This window comes from Stegodyphus dumicola, chromosome 4 (genome assembly GCF_044657685.1).
Source record: "Stegodyphus dumicola isolate Sdum_Otavi_A_Nest chromosome 4, ASM4465768v1".
NCBI classification, from domain to species: domain Eukaryota; kingdom Metazoa; phylum Arthropoda; class Arachnida; order Araneae; family Eresidae; genus Stegodyphus; species Stegodyphus dumicola.
In genome coordinates this window covers 236,013,207-236,030,568 of record NC_140771.1, presented here as the reverse complement: position 1 = coordinate 236,030,568, position 17,362 = coordinate 236,013,207, and the positions used below count along the sequence as shown (strand labels likewise).

General features: G+C 32.9%; 1 protein-coding gene across 1 annotated transcript in view; it reads left to right on the top strand.

Annotated features, from left to right (window-relative positions):
• LOC118186596 (uncharacterized) overlaps positions 1–17,362 on the top strand; it is a 108,613-nt gene that overhangs the window by 79,474 nt on the left and 11,777 nt on the right. The window contains exons 24-30 of the mRNA XM_035356706.2: positions 1,870–2,153; positions 5,308–5,681; positions 5,773–6,002; positions 7,665–8,037; positions 11,500–11,808; positions 14,237–14,541; positions 14,972–15,122. Of these exons, the coding sequence (XP_035212597.2) occupies positions 1,870–2,153; positions 5,308–5,681; positions 5,773–6,002; positions 7,665–8,037; positions 11,500–11,808; positions 14,237–14,541; positions 14,972–15,122 (2,026 nt within the window). The remainder of the gene's footprint in view (positions 1–1,869; positions 2,154–5,307; positions 5,682–5,772; positions 6,003–7,664; positions 8,038–11,499; positions 11,809–14,236; positions 14,542–14,971; positions 15,123–17,362) is intronic.

Sequence of the window (17,362 nt, the reverse complement as noted above, 5' to 3'; positions counted from 1 at the left end):
AATTTGTAATAGACTGAATTTTTTATTTTAGAAGTTATTTATAGTCAGAATTTTACTAAACTGTTTTGCATTTGTCTCTTGGTTTGAGAAAATATACAATTATTTATGAGAAGAGGATTTAGTCTCCATGATCCCATATAAGATCGTTCATGTCTAGCTCACACTAATTAACTCATTTGTAATATGCTTTCAATAACCTAATCCATAATATATCAATTATTAATAATAAATGTTTTGCACTGTGCACTAAACCTTTTAATTTTTCTTATTTCAGCATCAGAAAAATTTTTAAAACCTTATATGCATTTGAAATCGATACATTACAATAAATATTAAACAATAATGATTATTTTCGATGACGCAGTCAGTAGATAAACTATTTTTAATATATGTAATATATTTTTAGTATATACAGCGAAATAAGAAGGAAAGAAAGTTATGAAACACTAATTATAGTATCACATACAATGAGCATTGATCCGAATTTACTGAAATATTACAATTCCTGATGGAATTCTTTTCCTTATAATTTCTATCAGATTTGTTTTTCTGAAAAGAAAGGATTCTTCGATTTACAGCATCATATTTAATAGCAATGGTGCTTTTAATATATTTCGAGTATATAACTTCTAAAATGTACACCTTAAACCTATTTTAATTTACGCGAAATAAAATAAATAATAAGCGTTTGTATTTACAAAAATGAAGACATTTTATACAGGGCTCATATAACAATCATCTGAGAACTTTCCTTCCATTGTTTCAGATGAACGAGGGGGGGAACACTTTTCCATACAAAATGAGAAAAAAAATCCCTAATCCTCTGGAGCACACGATTTCCCTTAATAATTCATTGAAACCTTTGATTTTCCATTCTTGGTAGGATATTCGCTGCCCAAAAGATAACTGATTGAAAACCATCACTGAACGTAGTAGATATTCTAAGTAGATATTCTCCAGCACTGAGATTTGACAACTGTTTGTTTTAGCATAAATTACTCTGTGAAGAGAAACTCAAACAAATACTGAAATATGCTTTGTATCACATCACTTAAATCTGTAAGACTGGAGTGTGTGAAGGGGAAACCTTCACACACTCCAGTCTCATCTTACAACTAGTAAGTAATCCAGTAAGTACTCATCTTATAACTAGTAAGTTATACTCCAGTAAGTATTATGAAATAATACTTGTGCGCTATGTTTTTAGAATTTATTTTATTTTCCTCAATTAAATTTAGTTTGCTATTAAATTTTCAAACAATACCTAAACGATAACGGGGTAAGTGATGAGAAAGGTTTAGTGTCTCTTGAGATCAGAAAATTCAAAAACCGAAGGTTTTCTTTTAGTTATACTCTTTACATACTCCTTCTTCTTATGATTATTAAATTTTATGACTTCACTAATTAAGTATCTTTTATCAATACTTACTTTGTCGCCTTTGAATGCTAATTATATGTGGAAATTAGTTCTGAATTCGGTGTGAAAACATTTAAATTTGCTTTCCAGTAGCACCCAAGTTTACTTTCCCTTCCACCCCAGAAAAATAATTTGATGAACAAAGACTTTAAATTACCTAAACTGTTTCTTTTAAGCGACATTTCGATTAAATGAAGTTCAGTTAAAATTTTTGGAGTATTTTTCCAGATCGCTTTGAAGAACATTTTGTTGATTAGTGAAAGGAAACGGATTTTCTTTCAATAATACTCAAGTTAACTTGAAAGGAAAAGAAAATATGTCGGCTGACAAGCAACAAATTTAAGTTAAGAGCTGCAACTTATTGACTTTGGCTTAGTGAAACTTCGGTTAAAGAATTTCCTTTAAGCAAATTTTTGTGAAAATTTTTATTGATTTATTGCTTTTATTTTTAGGTAAACACTGGTGAAACTTTGAGAGGTTTTATTGAGTCCGCGAAGTCTCGTTATACGAATATGAAATCAGCACTTTCGAATGAGTGGGTATTAAGATCTGGAATCCTAGCTCAGTCCATGTCGCAAGAATTATCTCCATTCTTTGAAGACTTGAGGAATAGTGCATCTGATATTGCCAATGATTTACAGAGCGCAAGGGATGCTTTCTGGAATATGTACAACAGAAATGAATTCTATATGCAAGATATGGTCAAACAAGGAAAGGCACTGAAGAAGTTTATGAGGTAAATATGTTCTAAACATTACTAAAAATTATCAATTTATTACTTGAATTTTATATTTGAAAGTTATACAAGAAAGGCAACTTTTTCACGGTGAATATCTGATTTATAAATCTGTAATTTATAATTTTGTGCAAATTATGTCATTATCTTGTCGGACAACAAATTTGCAATGATTGGTTATTACTCTTAACGTTTAGATGTAAATTTGTTTTAAATGAACAATAACATAAAAATAATTTTCAAAGGTGTTAATCAAAAATTATCCAAAATTTCCATGTTGAACATTTTCATATTATATTATTAGCAAATAAATATTTTACCAAAGACTCTTCAAAGAATATAAAAGGCATGAATAGTTAATAATGATACTAACGACTCTTATTAATAAGCAGTGAACTACCATTGAATGAGTTAACACTCGTTCAAAATAATACACTGGTGTGCAAAAATTAAGGACGAAGTCGAAAAATTAGCATATCAGCTGAACGAAGAGGCAGAGCGGACAGAAAGACCAATCAGGAGATTAAGTAAGGCGATGTACGGTAGCACATGCGCAGATATGCAGGTAGACGTAATGGGGGAGTGTCTGAGTAGTATAAAGCATGTTGTCGGTGTAAGATCAATATTTCTGGCAAAGAGATTGCATGCCGTATAGCAGTTAAAATCACACCGAGTTGCTGCCTCAGCGAGAAATGGCGAATAATCAATCTGTTAGACGACATCTGGATGCTTTTACCCGAGGTCGAATCATTGGGAAGTTGGAGGAAGGCCGCAGTGTGACAAGTGTGGCTGCAGAGTTCGGAATTGCTCACAGCATCGTTTCACGACTTTGGAGACAATTTCAAACTACAGGAACAGCTATCCGAGGGTTTAGTAGTGGTCGTCAACGAGGAACCACACCCGCAGATATATTGCCTTACAGGCCAGAAGAAACAGGCGGGAGACAGCGGGAGAAATCGCTAGACGCACGACACAGGCGACTGGACGACCGATATCGCGTTTTACCGTGGCCAGAAGACTGCACGGTGGTGGTCTGTTTGCACGAAGCCCTGTACGGTGTGTACCTCTAACGCCTGCCCATCGGAGAAGGCGTTCTCTGTGGTGCCGGGAACACCGGAATTGGAGAGACAATGAATGGGGACGAGTACTCTTTACAGATGAGAGCAGATTCAGTCTGAGTAGCGATTCTCATCGCATACTCATCTGGAGAGAGCGGGGAAGCCGCAATCATCCCTCGAACATCATTGAAAGGGACAGGTATGGAGGTGGCGGTGTTCTCGTTTAGGGAGACATCATGCTTGGTAGTCGTACAGACCTTCACATCTTCGACGCAGGTTCAGTCAATGAGACCCGTTATTATAACGAGATTCTTCTTCCATATGTGCGTCTTTTTAGAGGCGCTATGGGTCCGCAGTTCCTTTTCATGGACGACAATGCACCATGTCATCGCACAGTAGCTGCCGAACAGCTCTTAGAGAGTGAGGATATTGAACGTATGGATTGGCCGGCATGATCTTCGGATCTCAATCCCATCGAGCATGTATGGGATTTTCTAGGCAGACGCTTGGCAGCTCGTACCTTACCACCAGTAACGATTCCGGAGCTTCGATTGGCGCTGCAAGACGAATGGGCAGCAATGCCTCAACACCTCATTCTCAGCATGGGCAGACGCTGTGAAACCTGCCTAGCAGTCAGGGGAGATCATATCCCCTATTAAAGACCGGATGTTTCTTGCTGGACACCCATCAGAGGGATGTTTCGGCCTTCAGTCGCATTGCGCTCCATGCTACTTTTTCAATGAAGCTTCTTTTTATCCCTCTGATTTCTCTTTTAGTAAGTGTTGCTTACATTACTCATGTCCTTACGTATTGGGGATCTTACGGTATTAAATGTGTTGATTTGGAAAGCTTTCGTACAAAGTTATATTGAAAAAACCGTTTCGTCCTTAATTTTTTCACACTAGTGTAGTTCTGCCCAGGTTACATAATTCACAGTAATAGTTTCTGATCAGGATACATTGCTAATAATTATGCAAAGGAGTCCTATTACTAAGCGGTGAACTACTATTGTGAATGAGTTAACACTCGTTCACAATAACAGTTCTAGTCAGGTTACGTAATTTACAATAATTTTTTCTATTCAGGATACATAATTCACAAAAATAGTTTCTGATCAGGTTACATAATTCAGAATAATAGTTTCTAGTTAGGATATATTGTTAATAATGATGCCAAGAACACTTATTATTAAGAGGTGAATTTCTATTGTGAATGAGTTAACACTCTTTCACAATAATATTTCTAGTCAGGTTATATAATTCACAATAATAGTTTCCAGTCAGGATACATAATTACATAGTCATGTTATGTATACAGTCATTCATAATAATACTAATTTCCAGTCGGTAATGGTACCAAGATCGCAATTCCGAGTTTATTTAGAAATTATTTGAACAGCTTCAGTAGTCATATAGAAGCTCTAATGTCCATAACGAAGCTGTGGTCAAAAATCCTTGCGAAGGTATAAGACCTCTTCACAGTTTTACGTTTGGTCATGACATTCCGATAAAGGCGTAAGGCTGATGTAGCAAGTCATTTTATGGTAACTCATTAAGCTAAGGTTTCCGAGATTCGAAACTGCAGTTCTCATCTTTAGTTTGAAAATATTCGAAACTGGCTTCCAGTTTTGCTTGCGCAGTGGGCAAGAACAACATGACAGTCAGAAGTAAGCTGTCCTGGAGACAAATCCCCAAATGCCAGCCTAAACTTGAGATAAAAGAGTGTTATAAACTATTGTTTATTCTTCATACAGAAACTAACTCCCAAACAAACATTTAGCAGAGTACTCGGCTTTTAAGTACTTTCTTCAAAGTAGAAATTTGCTTTCCTTCCCGCGCGCTACAACATTTAACAATTCTGGAACTGGCAATTAGAGGAATGAAGGCTTATAGGAAAGTGTTTCAAATTAAGTTTTAACATGTTAGTTAAAATAGATATAAATTTAGTTTGAAAATATTATAACCAAAGAGAAAATGCTCAGCAAAACCTGTAAACAAATCTATTTCGCTGTAAATGAGAATCAGGTCTTGCTATAGATTTTATTTAATATTAGAATGCTCACATATCCAGATTTTTAACTTTCTTTTTATTTTCAGTGACTTGGCCGATGGTTTAGTCCTCGCATGTGAAGTTACATTCAACATAATAATGGAATTCCTCGAGGATACATACGATAAAATATATTATAAGTGCCTAGACTTCTTAGACTACCTTCAATATATGTATACACGGTGGGCAATAACGGCTAAACAAGCGTTTAAAAATGCCCAGGAGGCTGCCAGAAAGGGCTTGATAACTTGTGCTATGAAACTAGAGCAGACTGTTAACTTAATATCAAAGAAACTTGGAGAATTTTCTGATTACATCATTTTAAAATTGGACAAACTGGTTCGAGCTTACGCACCTTGCTTCATCGATGGTTATTACTACATCAAAAATGCAGCTGATAGTATCCGATACTCTGTAAATGGTAAGTGGATGTGACAAAATTAGGGAAAATTAATTGTTACTGGTGATGTTTCATTCATTTATATTAAATTATTTAAATTTATTTCTTGTAGGTATTATGACGGAAGTTTCAGACTGCATTTTCTCGAATCGATACTACATTGCATTGAGGAATTATGCTTATAGTGTAATGGATACAATCCAGGCTTTCCGTGATTATGAATACATGGAATCAGCGCAGGCATTTATTAACAGAATATATGATGCGGAAATACTGAATAATGTAATCAACCATCCAAGCGTTGAGTACATGTCTGGCATCGCCAATTCTGCCCTTCGAAAGGTACTGATAAAAAATTTTAATTGCTCCACATGCTTCTATCATAAAAGAATGATATTTTTTATGTTTCAAATACAATTTTTTCCTAGAGTACCAAATGTTGATTGGTGATATTTTTATTATTTAATATTGTTATGTGACAGGACAAAACAAAATTAACCATGAAATAAAAAGAGTGAGAATAAAGCTTATGAAGTCTACATGTAATCGTTTCCCATTTTTTAACCTTACACAGTACAAAGTCCGTAATCCGGACTCGTCGGGACTTCGGCGATTCCGGATTAGGGGTTTTTTCGGATTATAGATCATCAATTTATATCTGGTAAGATGGCATGCCGAAATTATACAATTTAAAATATGAAACCGTAATTTATGAAATAAAGAGCAATTATGATGTAAAGGGTATCAAATTTTACAAAAAAAAAGGTTAATATTTATTTGTTTACTTTATTAAAAATTGTTTTCAACGCGAGCGTGCGTAAATCATGCGTAATGTATGCGATTTAAAATATGAAACCGTAATTTATGAAATAAAGAGCAATTATGATCTAAAGGGTATGAAATTTTACAAAAAAAAAAGCTTAATATTTAATTCTTTACTTTATTAAACATTTCTTTCAACGCGCGCTTGCGTAAAGCATACATTACGCGCATGCGTAATGTATGCGCATTCTCTATGCGCATGCGTAAAGTTTGTGGCTTTGAGTTCCGGATTATAGATCATTCCGGATAATGGACGTCCGGATTACAGACTTTGTACTGTCTCTTTTTATCTATATATAATACATATATATTTATCTATATCTATCTATCAATATATATATATAATATACATTTATATCTATCTATCTATCTATCTATCAATATATATATATAATATACATTTATATCTATCTATCTATCTATCTATATATATATATATATATATATATGCATATATATGTATAATATATATTTATCTCTCTCTCTTTCTCTCTCTCTCTCTCTCTCTATATATATATATATGTATATATATATATGTATATATCTATATATATGTATCTCTCTCTCTATATATATATGTATATATCTATATATATGTATCTCTCTCTCTCTATATATATGTATATATATATATAATCAAAAATTAAACCTGTTCTGCGCTATAGCTTCTGGATTGAAGTAAATTAAACTGAAAGCAATCAAATTTTAAATTTAAATTAAATTTGAATCTAAACAACGTAATTCCCTAACAATATTAATGATTGCAACCGCGGAAAAGGTCAAACTTTCAAGCTTTTTAGCTAACCATACTCAAATTAATAAAAGATTCATCATTAGAATAAACCTGAAAAGTAAAAATGCAAATGATAAAATAATGAAAACAAAAATAAAAATTAATCTCCTTTGTCTGAAACCTTAATTCAGAACTCATCAGGGGAAAATGATTTAAAGTTTCAAAAAAGTCGATTAATGTGTCTCCAACATATGTTTCGTTTTCCTGAATCATTTGAAACCAAAAATCATTTGAAAACCAATTCAGTTAAATTTTCAATTAAAAGCTATTCATAATTCAATAAAAATGAATTCAATAATTATAATTCAATTAAAACATAAAATATCGAATCTCAAATGTACATAAACATTATTTTAGGTCTCATAATTGAAACTTTTTCCTTCTTGCAGAGTGTAGAAGTGTATCACAACTTGGGAATGGACACTCTGGTTAACACCGCATCAGACACTATATCCAATTATGCTAAAACCCTTGCACTGCAGACGGCTCAAGACCTTCTTTCCGAATTTTACCACATGAAAGGCGGTGCTAAATATGACTTCGCACCTGAAAGAGGATACATGGCCATTGAGTTCAACTTGCCTACCACTCGTAACAGCCTCATTGAAGTATTTGATTTCAAGAGCTATCCTGAATATCAGAAGATGATGAACGTAAAGAATACCTTGGCCGTTAACTTCTACGAAGACTTCTGCATATGGGACTTCTATTATAAATTCATGAAATATTTTACTCCTAGCTATTGGCTGCCATCCTTTACAGGTATGGAAGATTCATTACTAATCTGAGAGCACCAAAACTTTGTTTATTAAAAAAATAAGTATTATGAAATTTTTCTTACAGAAAGGGCTGGCTGCTTCGGTAATGGTTGCTATATAAGACAGTTTAAAGTGTTTTACGGAAAGGCATCATGTACACTTTGCACAAAACGAAAAGGAAGATATTTCTGTATCTCCAGTTCTATTGCTCCAATTGGCGAAATTTAACTCGACAGCGTTTTTCATGTCTCGAAAGCGCGAATATAATAGATTTATATACAACTTTGTTCTAACATAGGTGTTTTGCACAAAATCGGACTTTGTCTGAAATTGCATGCCGATTTTTTTTCCGTCTTTCGATATTCAATCTATTCTCAAACATTAATTTTTGTAAAATTTCGTGACAGACTTATCGAGAAATTTAAACATTTATCTTGGCGAACGTTTTCAGTTTGTCCCGAGAATAATTCACTTGGCGAAATTCTTAATATATAGCAACCTATTTCTCTTTTCCTTTTTTCATTGAGCACGAACGGAAAAAAAAGCTGCTTCCTTCACACTTTCAAGTTATTCTAACAAAGTGCGTATTTGGCGTTGTTATCGCTTATAACAAATATTCCAAATTTCAAATCGCGCCAACATTACAAATTCACGTATATCTTTGGAAATTTTGAATAAAACTGTATTTTTTCGCAGGTATGCTTAAAAATAAATCTACTTTCATGATGACTGTAAACATTTGATAGGTTATAATTCAATGTTTTTTTCTAATTTATAAAAATTAGAAAAAAATACAAATTTTGAAAACAAGTCAGAAAATAGCTGCAATGAAACTAAATTTTGAACTGTGGAAAAATAAATTAAGTAAGTTTAATAAAAAAGGGATATTAATAAATATATGCCAAATTTAATTAACACTGAAGAGCAAAACTTTCGAGAGCTAGTTTTTAGAAACTACTTGTGCGAAAACTTACTTTTTCAAGACTTGGCACTTTGGTATAATCCGAGTCGTAGAATCGAAATATGGAAAAAAATCGGTGTTTCATTCCAGAAAAGTCCGATTTTAGTACAGTGGCTATATGTAAATATAATATATTTCTTACGTCGCACTTTCGAAGCACGAAAAATGCAAGTTAAATTTCGTCAATGAGAAATAGAGACCTGTCCCTCTCCCCTTTTCTTCCGTGCAAGTTGTAGCTCAGACATATAACCCTCGCTATAATCAATCAGACAGCTGTTACTAAACTAAATTAATTACGTTAACTACTGATGTAAATTTTAAGCAGAAAATATTGGGTTTTTTTTTTCTGTATATTTTTCTTTCTAAAGAGGGTTGCTATATTATTTCCTTGAAAATAAATTTCGAAAATTTTGACAAATCCTTTTGCTTATACGAAGAAAAAATATGCTTTCCTCATCTGCCTTACTTATTATCACATCGCATTCTGACTTACAAGTTTCTGTCGTAAAAATGATCAAAATACTTTTTTTGACGGAATAATCTCTTGTGAGGGTTTTCTCAAGTAAAACTGGCTCACATTTATTATCTTACATATAAAAAACGAATAGAGTTTTCAATGTAGTCGTCTTTTTTTTCTCATATGCAAGCGCTTAAATTATCATTTAATGATCTCTAATAAACAGTGAAGCATATTATCTTATAAACTGCATAGTGATGAATCATATTATGTTCTAACAGCTATCAGATATCAGAATGGCTTAGGAGATGAATTTTCAAACGCTCTGCGCTTTTTTTCTCGTTCTTAATAAAATCAATGCATCGGCGATGCACTTATAAGATGTATGTTTTCAACGTAAAACAGGAACAGTTTACATTCTACAGAAGTACCTTCATTGTGATGGTAAAATTTAGGACTACTGTTTGATATACACCGTGGATGCATGGAGTATTCTTCCCTCGATCTTTTGTTGTTCTGTCATGTATAAAACATTCCTGTATTAAATCTCTAACTTCTAAATGGCCATATAAAACTTCAAATGTCTGTCTAAGAAAACAACTTCCAGAAATTAATTTCTGATCGTAGCATAGCTTTGTTTAAAATGATACAGCGGATATTAAATATTTTAATTTGAAACATCAACAAATATATGATGTAAACTGTTGCTTGCAAAGTTTTAAGCTTTAGAATAATAATTACCAAACATTCTAGGATTGTAACCAACAGAATTTTCATGTAATCAACATTTCGATTATAGTTTAACTACATTCTGTGTAAATAATTATCCTTGAACCTCAACAGAGGTAAATATTTGTTCCTTCAAATAAGTTAATAAATGCTGGAGATAATTCACTAAGGCTTGCAAAGGGCTAAAATATAGAATTAAACATTACAAAATTAAATTTTCAATAGCAGAACTTTCTTCTAATACATAATTTAAATAAGAAAGTTGTCGCAATGATAAAAATCTTCATTTCTTTATTTGTACTGTACATTTATAATTTTTTTAAATCAGGAAATTGAAAAAATATGCAAAGCCCTTGCCAGGATTCGAACCACGTACCTCTCGAATGCGCGTCGAGCGTGCTGATCATTACACCTTTAAGGCATGCTAAGAAGGAGGGAGAAATACCTTATATACTGCCCTTTCTAAAGGGCGAATGGGGATTAGGGGACCCAGTCGAAGAAATCCTGGTGGTGAAGAATCATCATCCACCACCTTTCAGTTCGGGCGCCTTTGTAGAGACATATAGAATTGTTTTAAATCAGGAAATTGAAGAAATGTGCAATGCCCTCGCCGGGACTCGAACCACAGACCTCTCGAATACGCGTCGAGCGTGCTGACCATTACACCACGAAGGCATGCTAAGAAGGCGGGAGAAATACCTTATAGTACTATTAATACTATTAACAAATTGTGAAAATCTGATGGTTCTTTCTCTTTGTGCTTTTACGTACAATGCAAGAATTAAAATTTTATTGTTTGTACGACTGATGATACACTTTTTAATTAATTATAATAATTATTTTCGTGAAATACCGAAATATATGAAGATACATATTCAGTGAACACTGAAGGATAACTGTAGTTTTGAAAATCTATTTAAAAAAAATGAGTTCTATTTCGTTTAGTACAGCAGAAAATACTTTTTCAATCTATAGAATTTTTAAGAGGTAGAGCATGTGGGCTTAGGGACTATAAATTATACTGGTAAACAAAATGTGTGTACCTCTCGAAGGGCAGGATACTAGCATATCCGCGTCTGGAATATGGTCTCAGTTTTTAGACTCACTAAGTGGGAACTTATGTGGTCCTTAAGTCCTTGAGTGGTCTCTAAGTCCTTAGCTTCTTGTCGACAGAGTAATTTTCAGTTAACACTTTTATAACCTGCGATAATATTACATATGCTTAAATACTATAATAGAGATCATATCTTATATTAATTGTCGTTAAGATAGAAATTGTTTCTTTCTCTTAATAATATATATTTACATTTTTCTTCCAGCTCATGCTATGATAGCTGGTAACCAGCACTACATTACTTTCGACAAATTACCATTTGAGTTTGCTGGCAGATGCAGCTATTTGCTGGCTCGTGACTTTGTGGACGGGAACTTCTCTGTAATTGTGAACTATGGAAGGGAAGATTACCAGAGGAAATCTTTGACCATTCTGACCGAAGGCAAGAAGATAGATATCGGTCAAGATTACAAAGTCACGCTAGACGACACGAAAACGGAACTTCCCATTCAGATTGGCAAGACAATCGTCATTCGAGAAGGCGCTAATGTCAGGATAGAGAACGAAAAGAAAGGTTAGAATTTTATTTATTTTGAAAGCACTCATTCATATTACGATACATTTCTAATAGCCAAAATAATTTATTTGCTGATATAACCTGTCTATAAACCATTGAAGTATTATTCTAGAAGCATAACTTTGCATATAAATTATCTAATCAAACTTTATATTTTAAGTGTTTGAGTTTACAATGGAACCTCGAGATACAAGTTTAGTTGGTTCTAGCACTGAGCTCATATAGCGAATTTCTCGTATCTAGGAACAAACCTTCCCATTGGAAATAATGGAAAGCCAGTTAATTCGTTCCGCACCCCCAAACATCTCATTGCCATCTCATCTTGAGTCGACGTACCTGGTGTTTTTCGGGGAATGTCCAAGTACATATTTTTAGCCTTAGCATAAAGGATAGCTTCCGTCACGAATTGCCTTTTAACGGCTCCTCTTTAATCCACATCAACAACATCTTCTAGGAGTTTTGGGCGGTGTTTGGAAATAAAGGTAACTCCTTTGGCCACATCAAGTTTCTTAATTTCTTCCTTCTTCTTCAGAACAGTGCAGATCGTCAATGTCGAACGGCCGTAAGTCCATGCCAATTCCGTCACTTTTACACCACGCTTATGTTTATCTATGATTTCTTTCTTAATTTCAACGACTATGGCTTCCTCCCTTTTCTTTGCAGCACTATCTGAGGCAACAATCTTCTTTGGAGGCATCGTGAAATAATTATTTTCACGTCAAATGAGAAAAACAATTAACTCACAAGCGCACAAACACGTAGATCAAAGAAAACTGAGTGATCTGACCAGGAGATTCCCCGGGGTCGAGCTGGATCGGGAGACTCAACACGCATACCCACAGCCTGGCTCCTTGCTCGTTATTCGAGTCAATGCTCATATTTAGAGACGATTCTTTCGCTCATGCTTTCCTCGTATCTCGAATTTCTCGTTTATAGAAGTGCTCATATCTCGAGGTTCCACTGTACATGACTTTGGGGTTAACATCGGTAAAATAACAGGAAAATTCGTTTCCTGACGATGTTTAAAACGTAGATGAGTATAAACCTATTTTTTAATGATGTAGATATAAAAAACGCTGTCTGTCACTTATAAAAATATGTTTATGTACAATAGACTACATTTCGTATATCCTTTCATCTTTCCTTGTAAGAATAATTATCATATTAAAAGTCCATTGAGGTGTTTAATTGGGAATTCTTTCTTAACAGTCTCAGTAATTAGTGCCTTTTGTGAATTTTTAAATAAGATTGGGTAAGTCATTGATAATTATTAACAAGTTATTGATAATTTTACTTAAAAGTCCGTGAGGAATTCCAAATTGTATATACCCTACATTGATTTTGCGAATGAAGAAAAAGTAAAAATAAGATAACATATTAAATTAATTTTGTTTTCATAAAAATTTGTCTTAATTAAAATTACGTACTAAGAGACATTTTCTGTTAAACATATTGAACTGATACTGAAAATAAGAAAAATTATTTTTAACTGTTACCATTTCTTCTCTGAAAATACTTTTGTGGTAACATTTTGTACAAGCAGTTTAAAATTTTACTTGTGTTACTGAAAATGTGCTATATTATTAATTTATTGCATTTCATAACCTATGATGTTGAATGAATATAGTACCATAATTCTTTCCAATATTAGAGTTTGACGAACATATCGCACTTTTAATACTTAAAAATTAGAAAAATGTTTTAAAATGTTAAAAATTAATGAGATAAATCATAAAAGTTATCTTCAATAATCGTAAAAAATATAGTTTAATAGTTTCCTTCCATCTTTAGCACATTTTCTTTTAAAGTTTTGCTTCACTTAGGTCTATCGTCGGAAATTTTACAATTATATTTTCATTCCTCCCTATCAATGAAAGTTTACATGTTTAATATTGTGGTCAATAATAGCATTAATAATTTCTTTTTTGAATTACTAATTTCTTTTATAATGACAATTTATTCGTTTTCTTTTCCAAGAAATAGCAATATATAAATTTCCTCTGTTATGTCACTTAATTACAAGAATAGAAATTAACTATGCTTAAATTGTAAGTTACAGTACAGCAACTTAGTAACAAAATTACACAATTCTAAATTCCCCTTTTATTTCATAAATTTTTTTAAGTAATTATACTTTGAAGGTTCTTCAGTGCCTGTAATGTTAAGTTTTCTAGATATCTGAAAATTATTGAAATTTAGACAAAAACAAAAATTATCAGTTGTACCTAAAATAGCAGAGGAATCAGTTGAAATTTTTAAATAAATCAGAATGTTCTTGTTTCATAGCTAAAATTTCATAGGAATTGAAATTTTATTATTGAAAGCGTGTTTTCTCTGTTTTTAAAATTGTACAGTTTTTTTTTAAATTTTTCTATTGTATTTAATTACACCTGTTAGATTACTAATATTAATGATTTGACGATAGGCTTTTCGGCTGTTTGCAACTTTGTCCGCAACTACTGCAGTTTAACTTTATCCGGGTTTTACTTCGGAAAAACTGGAGGACTCTTTGGTACATTCAACTATGAGCCAAGCCTTGATATGATGACTCCAACAAGACACTTAGCTGATGACGTAGAAAGTTTTGCCAGAAGTTGGGAAGTAGGACAAATGGCTTGCAGAAGCACAGAGAACCTGGCTACTTTGCCAAGCAACGATTACATGGTCCAGAAGAAATGCAGAGGCATGTTTGAAAAATCCTCATCTGAATTCAGAGCTTGTTTCAAACAGGTAATCCACAAACACACTCCGTAATCCTAACGCTTATAATTAAAGTTGATTAATTTAATTTCTAAATGATAATTAAATGCTATTATTCAATATGTTTACTCAATGAACTCACGAGTTTAAAATTTTAGGCCTTTCTGAACTAGATGTTTAATTTAAAATTTATAAAATCCCTCCCATGTAACATTTTTCTTGTTATTTATTTGTTTTTAATTACATTCAAAAAATTATTGAAGCAAATTATGTTTTTTATATACTTTTAAAATGTCTTGAACTTTTCGAGACTTTCAAAAAATATTTTTCGAATTTATTCAAAACACACTTGGTAGCACATTTTCTGAAAGTTTCATCTTACAACGTAATTTCATGAATGCAATAACTTTTGCAAGATATTTATTCCTTTTTATAAGGATTTACTAAATATTTTATGCAGGTTGATCCTGAAAACTACCTGAAGATGTGCATCAACGATCTCTCTGCTGTTCACGAGCGAGTTCATGATGCTGTTATTTGCCAGTCCGCTGCTGCTTATTTTGCCGAGTGCAAAATGGCAGGAGTACCTCTCAAGATGCCCAAGGATTGCGGTGAGTGCTTTTTACTTTCTTTTACCAAGTAAAGAATGCATTGTAATCACGAAAAATTCCGAGTACCATATTTCAACAAAAATATCCTTTTTGACAGCTATCCAATGCAATTTAACGATGTTTTTGCGTCACATCTCAACGTAAGGACAGAATAGAGCACTCTTTTCCCCCAAAGGAATTATAAAACTAATTTAAAATGGATTCAGAAGAGATTTTTTCGTCGCACTACGTACAGACGCGTCTGTACGTACGTGCGTGCGTACGTATATGTGTGAATCTCGCATAACTCAAAAATGAGTAGCCTCAGAATGTTGAAATTTTGTATATAGGACTGCTATAATATGCAGTTGTGCACCTCCCTTTTTGGTTGCAATCGGCCGTACCAAATGTTACATATATGTATATATATACCCACTCTGTTACTCGGCTCCGTGAGCTCAGTTCTTTTTTATTCTTATACGTTACTAAATTGTGCATTTTTTCCATTAAAAATTTGTGAATTATGTTGTTTTTATTTTTCGGTGAAGGTTTTTAAGCCCTTAGTTAACCTTCATGTTATAATCGTAGAGTTATCAACAATTTAAAAGTTAGACTAAAATAGACTAGAATTTAAAAGTTGCTTTTGTGCGGGTAAGCCTAATTTTTTTTTTCTACCATAGCAGTCATATTTGCTTACATTTGAAACATAGCAGAATAGTGAATTAAGTCAGTTTCCGTACCTTCAGTGTCTGTTTGCCGAGTGGGACCAAAAGTAAACTTTACGTTTTGTGCCCCTACAAATCTGGTTTCTTGCCTGCAGTCCGAATCTATATCTTTCGATACTTAATGAAACTAATTTGAGTTTTTATGTGTTTTTGCCTTGCTGCGAAGTGAGAACTGAATTAATTGAATGAGAACTATATATCTAATGAAATTTGAGGAAATAAGTTCAAATGAAATGCAGGAAAAAATGCGTATAACTTACTATTCCGTGCAAGGAAGTCATGTGCGTTATTACAAAATTTTTATTTTTACCTAAGGAAGATTATAAGTTTTATTACTTTTCAATATACGTCTATTTATATTACATAGAATATTTTAAAATGTGTAATATAGCCTTTCCTATGAAAACTTTCATGCTTTCTGAGACCTTGTAATGCATGATAAAAAAATTAAAGCAATCTTATTTAAATGGCAATTTATCATAGTTATTACTGGTTGACTATTGATGTAAAATGACTAGATGATAAATCGAATTTTTAAATATAAATTACTATAGAGATTCAGAGCTGTTTTAAGGATTATAAGAAATCAGCTTTGATTTACATAGTTTGATAAGAATACAAATTGCAAAATATGTAATTGAAATAATTTTGAAAAATAGAAACTGAAGTTTGAATGGTAATCAGGAAGATTTGAAATTTGAACTAGGCTTTATAGAGTCATTAGGTTTTTCAAAGCAGAAGACATGAAAAATGTGCAATGCCCTCGCTGGGGCTCGAACCAGAACCTCTCATGTGCACGCCCAGTGTGCTATCGTTACACCACGAAGGCATGCTGGAAGAAGGAAGAATATACCTTACAACTTAATAAGCACGACTTCAAATTGGAAAAGGGAATGGGATGTTTGCAGAAACTAAGTTACTCATTCACTTTAATGAAACGCATGCAAAACCCATTCGAAACGCCACACATTATTAATTATAAATCAGCTACAAGAGAACATTTTCTGCTTATAGACTTTTGTTAAAACTACAAAAAGCAGTTTTCGATGAAAATAGAAACAGCGCAGGTGTAAGGTTAAGTTCCAAATGAGAAAATTTTTCTCAGTACATAAGTAAATTAATTTTCATCTGAAGATTCTATTGTAGATACATCCAAAAAATATTTAAAAATTAAATTTTACATATTTGTTGCTCAATAGAGTAAACACCAACTGACTAATAATTTCGAGAATTTGCTCGTTGGTCGTTAATGAAATCACTTAATTCATAGGACATGAAGCAACTCGAATTGCCATCCTGTTCCCCTGGGACATTCGAAAGATAAATATATTTATGGAAGAAACATTTCTAGAAATAACCATTGATTCTTAGTAATGACAGAAATGTCACATGTTTTTTATATTTAACAAAGTGTAAAGTTGCGCGCTTCCAACCTGCACGCAACAAAGTGGTGACGGCTGAGAACTGGAAATAGACCAAAGTCTTGAGAAGGGTTTAAATCCCTTTTATTCAACTTTAGAAATTACAAATGCGTGC